This window comes from Gossypium hirsutum, chromosome D13 (genome assembly GCF_007990345.1).
Source record: "Gossypium hirsutum isolate 1008001.06 chromosome D13, Gossypium_hirsutum_v2.1, whole genome shotgun sequence".
Classification (NCBI taxonomy): Eukaryota; Viridiplantae; Streptophyta; class Magnoliopsida; order Malvales; family Malvaceae; genus Gossypium; species Gossypium hirsutum.
In genome coordinates, this window is record NC_053449.1 from 33,789,287 (window position 1) to 33,809,122 (window position 19,836).

The window sequence follows — 19,836 nt, forward strand, 5'->3', positions numbered from 1 at the left end:
CAAAGGAATTTTTATCGCTTTAGGCTAAAAACAACAAAAATATTCTGAACATTACTCTAAATAAGATCTAAAGACTACAAGGATTTGTTCCGTAATCCAATCGCTTAGAACGCTCTCAAATTTATAAGGGCGGGCATCTAACAAGTTCTCTTTTCAATTGTGTCCTCATATATGCCATTGATGTGAACACTTGCCAACACTTTTTCATACATCCATTCATCCCGTTGTCAATATGATTGGGTAGATAGCTTTCTGCACTAGATGAGTCACCCAACTTGACAATACCCATGTTGATGAATTTTTCGACTAGCTTCTTGAAGGCAATGCAATTCTCTATTGAATGCCCCGTAATTCCCGTATGGTAGTCACATTGTGCGTTCATATCGTACCATTTGGGATAAGGAGGTTGTAAAGGGGTCAAGTAACGAGGAGCAACAACATGCGTATCAAACAAGCTTTGATACAGCTCCTTCTATGACATCGGAATTGGTGTGAACTGGAGCTTCTCAGTACCTGGTTTCACTCCAGATTATTGCTTTAAAGGGCTCTGATAGCTGGTGGTCTTCGTCTTTGGCCTGCCCACAGTGATTGGTTTTGAGTGGCCCTTATTATATCCGCCTACATTATCCCTTTTATTCCCCTTCTTCCTTGGGGACTTTGTAGTATCTGGGTACTCTACCCTCATCTGCTTTATTTTGACTAGATTAGCAACAGGATTAACTAAATCGTTCCTCAAATTGGATCTTAAGCCTGTCAGGCAATTCACTGGTGTTGATGTACCAGTCTGATAGTATTGGGATCCGATAGTAAAGAGTGTTCCTTGTGGGCTCCCATCTGGCTGGACCTGGACACTTGTCGGAGTACAATCTAAGGAGTAGACAATATCTTCATTATCAACCCCACAGTAAACCACCGGGTCTTTCACTTCTTTTGACTTTCCCGCTAGCAATCGATTGAACTAGTTTATCATAATTCTCCGTAATTCTAGCATCTGAACTCTCATTTCCTGTTGAAATTCAGTCAATTGCTCCTACATCTGAATCTGCATTCGCTCTAATTTTTCCAACCTTCGTTCCATTTTTCTAACCTTTGTTTGGATACCGTAAGGGTGTTGGGTTGGTTGGTTTTCCAGGTTAGTTGAAATAAATTTATTCAATTAGACTCTTTTAATGGATTTTAATACATGTAATGCAAATGCATGAAATGAATGCCTAAAGAGACGTTGAATCTGATTCAATTACATTTAGAGAACTTTTCTAGAAAGTAAATTCCTTTACATAAAGTAGAGGCATGTACGGCTTCGCCCTTATATTCCAAGAGACAATATCGATCTTTTTCTTCATCCACATGTTTGAGGTAATCTCGCCAATAGGTGCCATTGCTAGCTCTTTTTCTTGATCTTGGTCGCGATCCATCACCTGCCCATCTTCATAAGGCTCGTCAGTTTCTTTAAGGGAGTTGGAACGTCGAAGGCTCTCAGATAATCACTTTGAATCCTCAGGCCACGAAGCAAGGTCACGAACTCTTCCCTCGCCATTATTGTGTTTCTCAGAATATATTCGGGAAGTCGTATTGTTTTCCACTTTATCAAGGAATTCGCATTCCATGACAAACTTTCTAAGTCAGTAATCAAACTTGAATCAATACCTCCTTCCTAAGATGTAAATGCAATGCAATATCAATCAAAACACAACAAAAGGGGTTAGTACAAAACAGAAGTAAACAAGGAAAACAAAAAGTACCTAATCAGGTAACCACTAGGGATCTGGAGTGGTTTTACCTAGGTTAAGTTCCTAAGTCCACTATAAGAGGTTTGGCTCTAAGGATAAGGTACCCGAACCAGCAGATTCCTCGATCTTCACCCATTATAAACTTATACAGACCGAGTTCGGTTCAGGGGAATACATTTCCCTATGGCCATACGGAGATGAAAATCTCACGAAGACATAGGTACGGATGCATCCCGAAAGCGATTCACTATCCCATGCGGAGGTGAAAACCTCACGAAAGCGTAGTTTCTCACTCTCACTTAAAGGTGTGACCCATGGTCATGCAATGCAATGTGTGGAGATATAAAAATAAAATACAGAACATGATGAAAAATATAACTCACAACAAAGAAAATGCAATGAGAGGATCATAAATTTAAATCAAATTTTAAACTTTCGACAAAAAGACAAGAAATAATCAACACGTGGCTTGACTCTCTTATTCTGGGTCCCCAGCGGAGTCGCCAAGCTGTTGACACCATTTTTTGGATGAAAAACGGGGTCGACTTGGGTTTTGAAAAAAGAAACGGGAGTCGCCACCAATCCTTTTTAATGAGGTGTGATTGGATCACCTCGAAAAGTGGTTGTTTTTTAATAAACGGTTTGATTTTATTAAAACAACAAGTTTGGTCCACGAACTTCAAGAAAACAGGTTCGGGAGTCGGTTACGCACGAGGAAGGATTAACACCCTCGATACGCCCAAAATTGGTACCTAGTTGATTAGCTAATGTCTTATTTGTCGAAAATTAAAAATTTGGAGAAATATTTAAAAATACGATCCTTATATTAAAATGTTAAAAATTTTCAGGAAAATAGGCATATTTCACGTTAGTCGAGAAAGAAAACATCATATCCAGTAAGTTAGGACACAATGTCTCGAATTCTCGATGCGTAAAAAATGCTTGCTTAAAAGATATCTTCAAAATCTCAGATTTAAAAGGGAGATCACGACCAGTGAGTTAGGATGCGATTTTCTTTTAAATCCCGAAATTATTTAAAAACTTGAGTTGAAAAAAAGTTTGTGTATTTAGATTTGTTGTAAAAATTGAGACCCAATAAGTCAGGGTACGATCCTCTCAAATCTAATACACGAAATGTTATTTATTCAAAACAAAATTATTTATATCGAGTGAGATAAAATACGAAGTTGTAGTAAAGAATACGAAAGCAAATTGCATTGTTGCTATGCATGACAAAACCATATTAAATACAAAAGCAAGGAAATAATACAAGCAATTGCAATTAATATAAAACAGTTAAAAGGACAAATCGACAACATTCAAAGTGACAACGTACATAGGCAAATAAAGCTAAACATTCATTCGAAATAATAATGGAAATGAGATAAATAAAGAGTAAATACAATTAAAAAAGAACAAAGAGATATATATATATATATGTATATAGGCCTAAATTAAAATATGTGTGTATATGTAAATTACGAAATATATAAAATATATGAAATACATTTTAAATATAAATAATAAATATGTATATACAAAATATGTACATATATATAGATATAAAATTATGGAATATGAAAATAATGAAATACATGTAAAAGGAAGGTGCATATGTATATAAAAATGAGTATTTATATTAACTAAGTTAAAAGTGTATATATACGTGTATATATATAAACAATTATATAATAATAATAATATAATAAAACACATATATCTAAAATTTTCATAAGTAAATGTAAATAAAAACATCACAATAATAACCATAATATTGATAATAATAATAATAATAATAATAGTAAAGATAATAATAATAATAATAATAATAATAATAATAATAATAATAATAATAATAGATGATAATAATAATAAAATTGCTAAAAAAAGGGACTAAACCGAAATATAAACAAAAATACCGGGCGAATTTCAAATAAAAAAACGAAAGGACTGAACCGCGACACGCGCAGAAAGAGGGAGGTCCAAAATGGCAAATAGACCAAGCACCCCAAAACGCGGCGTTACGAAGGACCAGATTGAAAAACAAATTAAACTATGGGGCTAAATTAAAAAAATGAAACAAACGAAAAGGGAGTAAATTAAGAGAGCCATAAACGCGGAGGGACCAGGGTTGTAAATAACCCATTCCGCGAAAACACGCGGACCCCCTAGAGCGGGTCGGGTCGCGCGCGGGTCAGAAGGCCCTATACGGCGTCGTTTTGCATCTGTATTTAAACACCTCCTTTTTTATTTTCTTTTCATTTCAGCCACTGTTTTAAAAAAAAATTCAAAAAGACCTTTCTTTTTTCTCTAAAAAAAAATCCGGCCCTTGGTTCCTTTTAGCGCCGCCGTTGCGCTCGTCGCACCGCCACTGCTTTCGACGGCCGACGAAACATCAGATTGGCGCTTGAAATCCGTCCCGGTGAGTTTCTTTCTTTTTTTCTTTTTATATTTTCGTTAAATAAATAAAAATAAAAAGTAAAAACAGTGATAAAAATAAAAAGGAAAGATTGAAATCAGAAACAAAACTTGGAAATCACCTTTGATTTTTTTTTTTTTTTGCTTTTATTTCTGTGAATGTGTTACAAGAAAGAAAAGAAAAAGAACCCCCTTTTATAGTGTTCGGCTTTTGCCGAAAGAGAAGAAGAAAAAAATCCCAGAAAAATCCCCCTATTTCGTTTCTTACAAATCGGCTTTATAGCCAAAATAAAAATAAAAATTTTGGTCTTGTCTCCTTCTGCTTCTGCTTGTGTTGCGTGTTTGCAGGGTGATAGACGAGCGGCGTGACGTCAGAGGCAGGTGCGGATGGGACGTAGCGAACGGCGGTGGCAGAGGGGTGGGTACTGTAGAGGTGTACGGCGCACATGGGGGAAACTAAGGTTCTGAAACCCTAGTTTTTCATTGGGTTTAGGCTGTATTTGGGCCTATTGTTTGTATTTGGGCTGGTCCAATTAATTTTGTAATGTAATTGGGCCGTTTGGGCTGAAGTTTGTTTTGCTGGTAGGGCTCGGGTGAAATTGGGCTTCTACAATAATATTATTCATTTTGCATTGATCTAAAAATTAATAATTTATTAATTTATATGTAATAAATTAACAATAATCAACAATTCAAGTTTATTTATTTACAAATTATTGAATTAATTTTTAATTTTTTTAAAAGTACAATGACCAAATTTTGAAAAATTAAAATCGATAGAATTAATTTCTTAATTTTTATAAATTATAGAAATAGAATCCATAATTAATATAATTTATTATAAAAATAAAAATAAAAATGTTTATCAAATAGAAACCTAAAGTATTGTTTCAGCTTGAAGCTTAACTTTAATATTATTTATTTTTCTTTAAGGAATTATTTGTTATATTTATATATTCACATGCTAATAGTTCATATTATATATATTAATAAGTTTAAATTAGGTTTAATATATAGATTGACCCCTAAATTTTGTAATTTTTCTCAAATTGGCTCCTAAGTTTTTTTTCGATTACATTTGTCCCTAAAGTTAGCATCCATTACACAAATCAACCTGTATGGTTAACACCGTTAGTTTATTTCTAAGGCTTAATATATAGAACGGCCCCTAACTTGATAAATTTTCTCATATTGGCCCCTAAACTTATTTTTGGATTATATTGATCCCTAAGGTTGGCATCCTTACACTAACACAATTTATTTTTCAAGAATTTGCTGATGTCGACAAGTATGGGGTGACACGTGGAGAAATGAGGGGATGACATGTGGATTTATATTTAATCATTCTTAAAAAATTAAAAAAACCTTAAAATTTTGAAAAAAAAATCAGAATTATTTTTTAAAATTTTAAGAGATATTATATATTTTAAAATTTTAAAAATTGAATATATAAAAAAATAAAAATGAAATAAAAAATTAAGTTAAAAGTTAACATTTAAAAGCTTACTCTTTAAAAAGTTAACTTTAAAAAATATTTTTTTTAAATCTAAAAGTACACAACAAATAAAATTAAAAAATATACAAAAATAAAAAAATTCAAGTTTTTTAGAAATTTAGAAAAAAATGAAAAATTGATTGAGTATCGACCAAAGATAACTCAGCTTGATCAGCTTTGACCGACACTGATAGGGTGTTGACCAACGTCAACCGATCAATTTTGAATTTAACCAAATTTATTTATTTTATATTTTTAATTAATTTTTTTAGTTTTTCAATTTCTTGTAATTACTAAAAATTTGACCAAATTTATTTTTTATTTTTTAAACATATTTAATATTTTTTGAATTTTTAACTAAAATTTTATTTTTATTTTCAATTTATATATGTTCTTTTATTGAAGTTTTAAAATTTATATATTTCTTATATATTTTTAACAGATTTTAATTTATTTTCAAAATTTAAGGTTTTTTAAATTTTTTAAAGAATGGTTAAAAATAAATCTACGTGTCATTTTCTTATTTCTCCACGTGTCTTCCTCATGCTTGTTCACATCAACAAATTCTTTAAAAAAAACAAACGGTGTTAGTGTAGGGACCAACTTGTATAACAAATGCCAACTTTAAGGACCAACATAACTCAAAAAAATAAATAAATTTAGGGGTCAATGTGAGAAAAATTGCCAAGTTCATTGGCTAATCTATATATTAAGCTTTTAAGTTGCAATTTTTTTTTGATAAAATAAAACAACTTTAAGCGAAACTAATGAATAGGCTCATTCGCCCTTGTAAATCTAAAATAATCTGTTTGAACTAAATCCCGCATGGAATGGGGTGAGACCTCAAAAACTTAGATCTCAGTGAATCTTGTTGCCATAACCTTTGCCATATGATCAGCGACAACATTGTGATTTCTTGGAACATGGCGAAAATAAACCTTCCACCCTTAACACACCATTTGATGAATCCCACGTAATTTCATTATCTGACTATTAGCTGCACCTCCCTCAACAATCGTCTCTATCCAAAAAGGATTATCACTTTCAACTTTTAACTGACGACTCCCCTTTTCCCATGCTAAACGAAGCCCCTCCAAAATAGTTCTCGCTTCAATCTTAAAAATTATTTCCTTACCTAGCAACCTTGAGAATCACCAGAGCCAATTAGCATCAGTATCTCTAAACATTCCCCCAATCCCGGCATAATATCCATTTGGTGAAACTGTTACATCTATGTTCAGTTTAATCCAGCCTTTAGAAGGCATTGACCAATGTGAAACAGTAACCATAGGACTATACTGAAATACAGGATAAGACATTCTCACATAATTTCTTGCCCAACTGATGCCCTTATCAATAATTTCCTCGAAGTTACTGTGGCAATTTGAAAACACAAATGTATTCCGATTCTTTCATAGCAACCAACACATTATAGGAAAAAAACTACACCATTCAACAACTTGACTACCATAATCCCCAACATTCTCTAAATTCCATAATATCCAATCATTCATAGGCATAACAAAAAAAAAACTTACCCATGCATGAGATGGCACAACTGATCGCCAGACAGACTTAGGAAAAAAGTAATTACGAACGGCATGGATCTCTGATTCATAGACATTGCAACACCTCGGGCATTGGCTTTCATTTGGCATAAGCCTTCTTATGTGCTCCATATTAGTTAAAATTCTATTCTTCCACATGATCCATATGAATACCCTAACCTCTTGAGGTGCCTTCAACTTCTACATCAACTTCCAAACATTTAAGCTCACAGTAGACCCATATTGATGAATACATATGTACATCTCTACCGATGAAAAACTATTTTTTGACACCATCTCCAAGCAAGTCAATCAGGACCCACATCAAACTAAGGTGGCAAAATAGCAGCTATCTGTATAACAATGTGATCCGGCAAAAAGCTCATTAACTGAACCCAATCCTAGTTACCATTCCCATGCACAACATCACAAACACGTAAAGTGTCATTTGGTCGATCAAGCCTCTAAAGTAACTCCTGAGTGGACCTACTAGACAAATCCAATTTTCATTCCAAAATTTTGTAAGGCACCCATCCTCTATAGCCCAATAGACATTATTAATCACATCTGTCCATATCCCTGATAATGACTTCCATAAAACAAAACAATTGCTCATTGCAATACTATTAGGAAGGATCCCACAAACATTATACTTATTTCTCTCAATTTGTAACCATAGAGCATCAGTCCTAGTGAGCAACTGAAACCTAACTTCATCAAAAAATCTTATTTTAAGTAACCAGACTTCGTAAACCAAGACCAAAAACATCCATCAGTTGACAACATTTAGCCCAACTTAATAAAGTCAGTTTCCTTGCTTCACAAGTGGACCCCAAATAAAATTACAAGCTAGTTTTTCAATAACCCCACAAACAGAGATAGGAATACGGACAGTAGCCTTGAAATAATTGGGGATCGAGAGGAGGATCGATTTAGTTAAAGTTATTCTGCCAGCTAACGAAAACTTTTTCGGTTCCCAATCATTTAGTCTATTTTGGACTTTATTAACCATGAAGTCAAACGTATTAACTCCAACTCTCTTAGGAATAAGCGGCATCCCAAGATGCGTTCTGAGATCCTCAACTCGAACAAACCCCACAATCCTACAGATATTTACAACCATTTCAATTGGTACATTTGGTGAGAAAAAAATTTGAGATTTATTTCTATTCACTTATTGTTCCGAATAATAACAAAAAAGTGTCTAAAATATCCATAATATTCTCAAGTTATTCTGGTAAAGCCTCGCAAAATAACATTAAGTCATTCGTAAAAAATAAATGTGACAATGCCAGGCTTCTCCTAGAAAGTAGCAATAGTTTCCACTTCCTTTGACTCACCGCCTCCTTAATAAGATGACCCAATCTCTCTATGCACACACAAACAGATAAGGTGATAGAGGGTCTATCTGTCAAATACCCCAGGATGGAGTAAACTTACATGTTATTGCACCATTCCATAGCACTTAAAATGAAGAAGACGAGACATAGTTCAAGATTATAGTGACTAACAGCACCAATAAGCCTGCTTTATAGAATGTGTCCTTTAAAAAATCCCAACTGATACAATCATATGCCTTTTTAAGGTCAATTTCAACACCATCCCATATTTACAACCTCTGAAATTCTTACCCATCACAAATCTTGCTTAGTTCTGTTGGACAAGCTTAACCATCAGCGGACGTAGCCTATTAATAATTGTCTTCATAATAATTTTATACAGAACTGTACATAGACTGATTGGTCTAAACTGCGTGATCTTCTCTAGCCCTTAAACCTTAGGCAATAAAACAAGTAAGGTATTGTTGATTTTAGTATCCAAAAGACATCCTTCCATCACTTACCTTACCAAAGAATAACCCGAAAACCTAACAGTACCCCACTGTGCTTCAATTCAAGCCTAATCCATCAATTTATCAATAATGGAAACTTGCTAAATTTTCAAAATTGATCAAATTGGTAAATGGGCTAGCTAATTCAAGCTTCCATGATCACAAATCTATAAAAATTACAAGAAAAAGACTTGATGTTCATACCTATATAGTGGCAAAATGTTAGATGAATTCAAAGCTTTCTTCCTTAGGTTTTCTAAGCATGGACTGTTGGAAGAGTAGAGAAGAAGATGATGAAAAATTTCACTAACACACATATTTATACTTAGTTTAGTTTTAATTAAGCTTATTTAATTAGTGTTAGTTAAGTTTAATATACTTAATCTATCATTAACAAGACAAAGTGGAATTCCACATCATCATCCACTAAGTATAAGAAAACACTGGTTTAATAACCATTTTAGTCCCTGAGATAATTGCTATGTAAGTCCTTAAGCCTTTTCTTAATGAAAACTCAATAGCGATTGGACTTTTACAACTTAGTCCTTAAGCTTTAATTAACTATTTTAACGATGAAATTTCTTGACTAGACTTCAATATTTTTTATAATAATTTCATAAATATTCTTATTTTATATTTACAGACTCGGTTTATGGAAATGAAGTTCTGAAACCCATTTTTCAATACCACTGAAAATTAGGTTGTTGTAATACAAGTATTTGGAACGTCATATTTCTTTATCATCCACAATCTTGTCGTCTTCCTCACAGGTGCCATGATTTTCCAGGGACTTCCATCGTCATGCTTTACGTACTTCACCTCATATGTATTTGATCGAGATTTCGTAAATTAAAAATTGACCCTATTTTTTTTATGTTGCACCACTTTACTGAAATAATAGTATTTATGATGGAAATCTCCATTTCGACTTGCAAATTGCCAAAATTTTTAGAAGAACCCACATGGCTTGATCTTCTATGAGGCAATTTTAGAAATTCCAACACATGTCGAGCATCAATGTCAACATTGAGCATGTGGGATAGAGGTTCATACAGCCTAAAATCTTACTAGATTCCTTCAGTATTGTCTTGAACTTCATTGTTAGAATCACTCCCTTCTGGTATGTTTCTTACATAACGCACTTTTGCCACATGTCACCCACCTTGGTAAAAAAAAAAAAGACCTATTTCCCTAATTAATAAAACACCCAACCTAAAATCTTTTTTTACAATTTTGCCTTATTTTTCCAATAATAGGATATGTGTTTGAATTCAATTATAATGGTGGCAATAAAATAAAGTAAAAATGAATTCTAATGAGGCCTTGGTATAGTTGGCAAAGGTGGAGGCCCTAGGTCCTGAGTACCCAAACTCGAGACTCACCATGTGCAATTAAATATGTAGGTCTCCAAGTCCCACCATGAATTGTTTCCATATGTGGGTTTTAGTCTAGTTAATCAATTTATAGTTTGGTTTGTTCTTGTTCATAATTTGTTTGTGTTGTAATAATTTGATTCTTTGTTTCAGTTCTTACTCTATTTATGTTGTAATAATTTGATTCTACACTTGATGGTTACTCAAACATGTATTTATATCTCTACTTCTATTATAATGTACTTGTAAACTTTTAAAAAAATCATAAAAAGATTAAAAAGTGAAAATATAATAAAAAATATTAAAACCATATTTATATTAATAATGTTAAATGATATTCAAAGATATTAAAATTGCATTCATATTTAAAATAGAATTATTATTTTTATATTGATTGATATATAAAATCATTATAATTTAAAGAAATTAAAACTTACAAAAGAATATTCGGTTATTTACCATTTTTATGTATTTTTATAATATTTTAATTTATTTAATATTTCAACGTTTAAATTTTAAAATTTAATTCACACAAAACATTATCATGTTATTTTTATTAAAATTCAATTACTTATTAATTATTAATTATTTATGTAATTATATATTTGATTTTATGTGCGTATTAATCTATTTATAATTAGTTACTTTTATAAATTAAATATTCAAATATGGCTTATCTTTTCAAAAAAAAAAAGTCATATATATATATAGCCAGTAGAGAAAACGATAAAAAGAAAATTATGCTGCAAACGTATCCAGCTTCAGTTTTTCTTTTGTCAAGTCCAGTAGAAAACAAAATTGTGCCACGATCAAAACCTTCTACTTTACCTGTTGAATGATAAACTTGTGGTTATATCGATTAATTCATTAATTTAGAAATTTAATTAATTTATATGATTTAATTAAATAAATTATTAAAAATATTTAAAAATAAAATTAGGCCTCCATGATGGTGGGGGATTTTCATTATTTTACAATTTATATTTTAAGATATAATTGTGATTTAAACTCAATTTGAGATTTTTTTTTTTAAAAGTCATTTTAAATTTTAAATTAATTATAATTATTTAAAATTAAGTAGAGATTTAAGTTGACTTTGATCAATGATGTCTAATTCTTTTGAAGGCACAATCATTTCGAGTATACTATTTAAATTTTGGATATTTTAGTTAAAAAATTTACCACCATAAACATAATTGTGGAGAAGTCAATAATGAACTTAAAATAATAATTAATCAACAATTTTATATGTATTTAATAATAATTGAGGGTTGTGAAGTTTATTATTAATTTCAAAGCTTATGATATACTAGTAGTTAGACCGTCAATGTCAATTTAATTAATTTATCAAATTCGTCCATTTCCACAATACTTGTTTTTTCTTGAAATTTAGGTCTGTTTTTAAAATATTAAATTTTTTTAGTTATTTGGGTTGACGAAATCTATTTTATCATCTTAATTCAATTTACTTTTTTTCTGAAATTAAATTTGAGTGAAGTGGAGTCGAATGAAATTGTTGAAGTTAAATTAAGAATTAAGTAGGTGAAATTAAAATCTTGTTGACAACATGATTAGTTCCATGCTAGGTACATAAATTTGAGACCATATATATTTGAAAAACTTTCAAAACAAAATGCTTTAGTTTTATAAACTTTAATTAGTAATTTACTTTAAGGTTCAAATTTATAATTTTTTTTTAAAAATGAACATTTTTCCATAATTTTTAGATTTTTTTAAATATATATATTAAAACTTCTTTTTAATAAATTTTTGGGTATTTTTATAAATATTTTAAAATGTTAGTCAATTAGTTTGTTTTTTAAAATTGTAAAGAATCAAAAATATATTTATATAAATTTGTTATTAGTTAAAATGGAAAAGAAATAATATTAAGAAAAAGGGATTGATAATCTTTTCATTGTTTTAGTAGATATAGATAGATTTAAGTGGAATAAGACAATAAAGCAAAGGAGGATTAAAGTGTTTGAGTTAGGAGGTGAGGTGAGACTTCACTTTGGAGTTTGGAACAACCCACCCCTTTGGAGTTTATACCTTTTTGACTTTTTCTTTTTTATTCATCTTTCATTGTTTCTCCTTTCCCGTTTTAATTAGATAGACCTCATTTTAGTTTGGTTCACTCAACCTAAAAATTATCTATTTTAATTACTAATCTTATCAAAGTTTAATTTTTTGTCCCTTATCTGTAGAATGTTTGACATGGCATTTTTTTTATTGGCATAATAATAAATTTAACTCTCCAATATTTATAAATTCTATCAATTTGGTCCTAATTTTAAAGAATTCAACAAATTTATCCCTCAACTTTGCACATTCTGTCAATTTATTCATGATTCTTAAAAATTCAAAAAAAAACCCCTTTAAAAATAATACTTTATTTTTTAATAAAAATACATGCAAAATTATAAATAGATGAATACTCAATTCTCTTTGTTATATCCCTACCTCAACTTGACTAAACAAGAAGGATATATGAAATATAATGACGAAGTACACAAGCACATAAGTGCTAGATTATCACAAATAGTAATAGTGCTAGATCACGAGCACCAAAGTGCTAAATTCACGAGCGCACTAAGAAATTCCTGATGGCATGCCATCTATATCCCACAAGTTCAAAACTTATTTACAAGGGCTTTAACATCATTATAAATCCAATATTCATCCCAAGCACAATCAAATTTCATAGTAACTAGTAACTTTCCAATATTTTACAATTTAGTCCTTTTCTCCACACATATATTCACATCAACAATAACCACATTCTTTTACTACTTGAATTATTCACATATTTATTAAGTTAAAAATACTCAAATTCATGACATTACCATAAAATTTCAAAAACCTAATTAAATAAGAAGAATTCTAAAGTACTTACAAATTTGGCTAATAATACTTCCTTCAAGCTTTGTCTACTTTCTTTCCCTTATCTAAACTCCTTGTAGCTTCTTCTTTGTGTTTCTCCTCATTTTATATCAATATCATAAATATAAGGTATCAATGTTCTCAATCCACAACACTTTCATGCTCAAATAATCAAAGTAGACATGAAACTATTACTAAATCATGAAGATCTTACCTTAAAACCTTAGTTTATCACATTATCTAGTTTTTTCTTTCATTTCAAACATGTACTCCCCACTTCCAACTTGAAAATTAAACTTTGTAGGTTGTGGGTAATTTGAATTAGCTAAAGTTTCTATGGGAAATTGATGATTTTGAGCTTGGAAAAGCCTTTAATGGAGATGAGGGACCAAATTGTAGAAAAAAGAAAAATTTTCTTTCCTTCTAATGACCGTAATGTGAATGAGAAAGAAAATGGAGAATTCTCTACATCCTTCCCCTAATATTTTAATCAAATCAAATAATTTAATATAATAATAGTAGTAGTAATGATGAAAATAAAATATTATTATTACTAAAAAAAATCTATCCATTATACTTATCCATTTGATCTTAGTAAAAAAAAAATTTCATGTCCTCACATATTTCACCAATAATTCAATTTAATTTTTTATACTTCTAATTTCTCACTTTGACACAAACACTTTGTAAAACCTTACAATTTAGTCTATATCCTGGAATAATTCTGAATACAATAATTTTTTAATTTTCTTCCAATCTCCCACTACCTTCTCCACTAACACTTATAAATCTCATTTTACTTATTCTAAAAAATTCAACTTGTAATTGCTCAAAATAACACTATTATGACCAAGAGGTTTTCGAGAATGTTACACACCATGTTCAGGTTGAGTAAAAAACTATTGCATGAGGTTGAAAACGCTAAGAATCAATATCTTTAGGTTGTTGCCCATAACGAGTTTGTTGTGCTTGAGGGTGAGCATAGTTGGGGTATAAAGGTAAGGATGAGGTCTTAGAGACCCAATAGGTGGAAGGTCATGCCGACAACTCTATGACCAATTCTTAGTCCGATGGCATGATGATGGAGGGCGTGGAAATCAAGAAGTTTGAAGGATTATTAGTGCCGATGATTGTACACAAAAGTGGTACCTAATACCCAACAAATTTGACAAGAACTTTCGAGCAAGGCAAAACGCATAATAAATTTTATTATTATAAAATAAACTAAAAAAAGGAATAGTTTGAATCTCATTTAAGTATTGTTTGTGGGGTATTTTTCTAAAAAATGTTTTATTTATAAAAATATTATTTAATAAATAAATTTTATGTCAAAAAAGAAAAAAATATATTCATTTATAATTTTGTATGTATTTTTATAAACCCTTATATATTTTTATAAAAAAAAAGATCTTTCAGATAATTTTTTAAAGTTTCTAAAATTTGAGTTTTTAAAAAGTAAGACTAAATTGATAAAATTTGTAAAACATTGGAAAACTAAATTTGTTATTATGCCGATAAAAGACTGTCATTAGTGATTAACAAAAGAATGACTAAAATATTTAAATTTCCATAATATTAGTGATTCAAATAGATAATTTTAAACATGAATGACCAAATTAAAAATATACTAAGAATTGAATTATTATTTTTATAGTTTATCTTACAAAATAACCAAGCGAACTTTCCGTTAATAATTTAAAGACCAAAATATTATATTTCAATGACATAAATAACAAAAATATTTTTTTTTAAATATAGACAATCTAATAGTTGAACCACTATTTAGTTTACCCAAAAATAAATTGTCAACTTGCGTATCTCTTATTTGTCTTATATTTTCTTAATACATTACGAAAAATTGAATCTATAAAAATTAATCTTATTTTAACCTTGCTCGTGCTCCTAAATTTTTGCTCTAACCTTAGTAGCATGATAGTGGCCAAACTACAAATAGAATTTGAACGAAAGGCTTCTACAAACATTTTAGCGAAACCAACTTCATATTAATAATATATGGATACCAATGGATGGAGGAGCATAACATTTCCATAAAACCAACATTGGTGACACCTACCTGTCTCATAGTCCAACATAACGATTATAATCAACTATGGTTTTCCATGTCATAACATCCAAAGATGCAGAGACGTTAAACAGTCTTTTTAAGTGTTCTCGTTTTCTCAACTTCTAACCTCTCAACCACGTGTTTCGATATGATGAGTTGTCACGCAAAGAAGCATCGTGGGGCTTGTACTCCATCACATAGCTGTGGGGAAGCTTTAAGTGCCGTTTGATTGAATCTCTTAGAGCCATAACAGCCTGATGATCCGACGCATTACGATTCCATACGCTCAATATATCCTCATTGAAGCGAATGCTCAGCACTACACCACAAACATTATCTCCGTAATCAAGTTGATCACCAACCAAGGCAAGAACCTGCAATGTACAACATCAAATGCCCATCACTCAGACACCCAATCACACACTAATACAACATTTCACACACCTCCAAACGGAACAGTTGCATTTACCAAGATGTCTTACAATCTATTTATTTGTTTATTTTATAGCTTAAAATCAGGAAGCATCTTTAAAAGAGGCAGCGAGGTTAACATTTGCACCAATAAAGCCTAAATGTCAACTAGAAAAGAAACAAGATGGTAAAAAATGCGCTTCTAAGGAAATTTGAACCAGATTTCAGGAATCTCTTAGGGAAAATTCTAAAAGAAACTCCTTGTTTCGAGCTTTCCATCAGCTTCAATGTTTCACAAAAAATTAGAAAATTACAATAGTTTGTGTAATCAGACAAAGTTTTGTGTAATTTGTATTATATAATATTTGTAATAATTTGTGTAATTAGGTAATATTTGGTGTAATTAAAGCCGATTGAAAGCTCACCCTAGAACTTCTCATCTTTTCAGAAAAAAATGAAACTATTATTCTTCATATCAATGATCAGTGGGTTACAAAAATGCCCAATTTCTTCCCCCTTCAAACAAAAAGATACACTATCAACACATACATTTGGAATTGATATTTTCAAGCGTTAAATAGGCACCCATGTAATCAATTGAGGCACACACCTGGCTAAGAGCCGAATAACAACCTTTATAATCAACTAAACTATTTTCAGATTCCTATCTCACAGCTTAATCAAAAGACAGGGAGTTTACTGTTAATGGAACTCCAAAGTATTTGCACAGAACAGAGAATAACATTCTGCACCTCCATCTTCAACCATAATATCACTATACTTCCCATGAAATAGTCTAAAGAAGTTAAAGAAACCGTAAAAGCTCTCATTTAGTTATAGAACAGGTAGACATCAAGTATGTGCTTCAATTAAGGTGGAATTCCCATGATCAAGACTAGAATTTAAAAAGCTCTGGTTTGATTGCAGAAAGCTGATTTAAAAGAGACTTTTAAACTTGTTCATAGAACAAAACCTAATTAGAATATCAGAAAATAGATTATTACAAGTGGTATTCTTTCTTACCAGATCTTCCCAAAAGCGACCTGAAACAACCTTTTTGAACCGAATTATCCACTTGCCACCATTGCAGTTTGCAGAGTCCTGAGATAATAACAATTTTATGAAACCACAAAGGACTCATGTTAAATAAAATGTTCAAGATTTGATAGCAGTTATATAATATTATATATATATAAAGTGGCACTGGCAGTTTGAAGGTGAGGCCTTCGATAATTACCTCCCATAGTGGACGGATTCCCTCCTTGAATAAATGCAAATCTGTTGGGCTTGGCAAAGTAGAAGGACGGGCCAAGTGGCAATAACAGACCCAAAAACCTTCAACCTAAAAAGAAATATTTATACCAAGGTGAGAATATTTACAATCAAACACAGTTAGCTTTTTAAAAAGAACTTACAGTACTGAAATCCACAATTTTCTTTATATTGTCCTCATAGGCTGTTTGGGTTCGAACTCCAGGTGTCCGACGAGTGTACCAGAAGACAAACTTGTGCTGTAAAAAATGTGAGAACCAAATAAGGGGACTAATAAGCAACCAATTTGGCACTTGAATAGTTATATATATGTCAGACCAAGAAAATGAAGAGCCAAGAACATCATAAAAATTGAAGCCTAAGTTAGTTGGATACAGCTCATTTAGATCATGAAACATGAACTACAACATAAAAGGTAGCACAGTGCGGAGATCATACTTTCCCTTAACTTGAAGTGAATTCATTTTACCTTAGTTAATTAGGACTAATTATAGAATGTGTAGAAACTGAGTTGGATACAATACTTTGCTAAGGTAGTACCATGGTGGGCTATCTACACCATGAAAAGAGATTCATTTCAAGGTTTATTTTCATTTGTTACCATGGTGTTCTTTCACATTTTGATCAGAATTTGGATTGTCTAGTTCAATAAGATATCCATAGGTGTTCAAGTGAATTCAGGTAAACTAATGCATCGCCACGATAGTATTGGAGAACTCATTTGTCTCTTCTAAGTCGAAGCATGCACTTCTGCAACCACATTATGAACTTAAAAGTTAAGTGCTGCAAAAGCTCCGGGATGCTTTAATATATATATATAATAATCAACTAATCACTTCCTAGACTACCTCTCCAAACTAATCAGGAAAAACAAACAAAAGAGAAAACAGTGTTTCTATTACATAAATTCTTTCACTGAATCGTCAAGTGTCTCAATTGAGTAAATCATTCCAAATGTTAATAACTTCAAAAAGGAATCAATATTTCAATATGAATACGTGAAAATTGAAATGAGAAACAATTATTCAGCAAAATGAAATAAATTTCCGAAAACAAAATTTCTTGTTTTAAAAAGACCAGTGAAATATTATATCTTTAAAATGTTAAAAAAAAAGTTATCTGAATCGAAATAAAATGCCATAGTCCGTCATTAAACCTAAAAATTTCAAAAGCGATATTTTGAAATTGTAAACAGATCTATCCACAAGCAAAACATTACACATATATTCACATAAATTAATTTTTTTCAAAAAGAAAAGAAAAATCATGAGAAATAAAAATACCTTGAGAGGATGCAAACCGGCTTTGAGGTCACGGGCTCGGCGTTCTTCAGCTTCTTTACTCGTATTATTGCCATCAGAATCTGTCAAATCGTTGTTGATATTATCATTGTTGTTCAAATCTTTGCTGCTGTTATTGCTCTCTCCTTCCCTTTTCTCCGTAATTTCCATTTTCGATTCTTTTTCCCCTCTCTCTGCAGAAGCCCTAACGTTTTTTTTTTCCCATGTTCGTTCTTTTTAATGGGGAATGGGAAAGGAAAGGAGATGAAACGGTGCGTTGCGCATTGATGTTTTTGTCTGCGTCCTGTTTGGTACGTAGGTTGGTTGGCCTTGTTATTTGGTTTCTTCTTCCTTTTAGGTACAAATAAAGTATTCTAAAACATAATTTATCCAATGCCAACCACTTGGTTTTTACTTAGGTTATAAAAAAAATTACAAAAATAAAATAGGTTGTAGATTATTTACGGGCTAATTTTTAGATATATGCTTTAGTTTTTTTAATTTATTGTTCTACGTTATTTTTGGAGAGAGAAAAGAAAATGCGTCCTACAAGATGTGTTTTTACTGATGTGGGAAAGAGAATAAAAACGTACCCTATAGGACACATTTTCACTTTGGTAAATTTTTTTTCTTACGGTTGGAAATTATAAATTTGTAGATTTATTTTTGCCCATGTTTGAGATAGAAATTGTTATAATTTTAAGGAATATTTTCATTTATAGTGGTGTCATGGAGCTGAGTGATCCACAAATTTCATCTACCATGTGAGTAAGAGCCATCACTCAAGAAGTCAGATCGTGTTGCAACTCAAAGTCCCAGTTGACGGTGATTATATGGTCTCGAATTGAATTGTAACTATGGCTTCAAGTTTACAAAAGTTATGTTGTCAAGGGATGAAGCATAAATGAAACCCCGATTAGTAGTGGTTATGTAGACAGGGGTAAAACCAAAAAAAAATTTTAGGGTGCCAAAATTAAATTATAATTTTTCCGATAGCAAAAATGCAATTTCATTATTTTAATAACCTATATCTTTATAATTTTTAAAGGATTAAATCAAATTTTTATATTTTTAAGGGGCAAAGTGCAATTTTACATTTACTAATTTAAAATTTTAAAAATATTAAAGGGCCTAAATGGGAAATTTTCCATTTTAGGAGGGTTGGGGCCCTTGCTAGCCCCTTAGTTTTGCCCCTGTATGCAAGCACGACAACGATTTTTTCCTCGTTAGAAGAGGATGTTTTATAAAACCTAAACAGAAGTACGAGGAAGAAAAACACAATAGCGTTTTAGTATAATAAGATAATGCATCTTATCCATCACCACCGAAAGCGGTGACCCCATTATTATAACCTGTGACAGAATTGGGGTGCAATAGGTTATACTAACAAGGTTACTGCTTTCGGACAGACAACATGAATTATTTAATTATATTGGAAGACCCCTTGCGTGTTCCTTCCTTACACTTCCGTATGAGTTTTATAAAACATGCTCCTATGACGAGGAGAAACTTGTTGTCCTGCCTACATAAC

General features: G+C 31.2%; 1 protein-coding gene and 1 pseudogene across 1 annotated transcript; both read right to left on the reverse strand.

Annotated features, from left to right (window-relative positions):
• Positions 1-137: 137 nt before the first annotated feature.
• Positions 138-19,836, reverse strand: part of LOC121224955 (uncharacterized) — an 81,204-nt pseudogene continuing 61,505 nt past the window's right edge.
• LOC107920746 (eukaryotic translation initiation factor NCBP) lies at positions 15,259-18,639 on the reverse strand. The gene is made up of 5 exons (XM_016850591.2): positions 18,309-18,639; positions 17,169-17,264; positions 16,991-17,095; positions 16,777-16,854; positions 15,259-15,716 (listed from the first exon to the last, which is right to left on the reverse strand). The coding sequence occupies exons 1-5, from the start codon at positions 18,474-18,476 to the stop codon at positions 15,465-15,467; spliced, it is 699 nt and encodes a 232-aa protein (XP_016706080.1). The 5' UTR covers positions 18,477-18,639; the 3' UTR covers positions 15,259-15,464.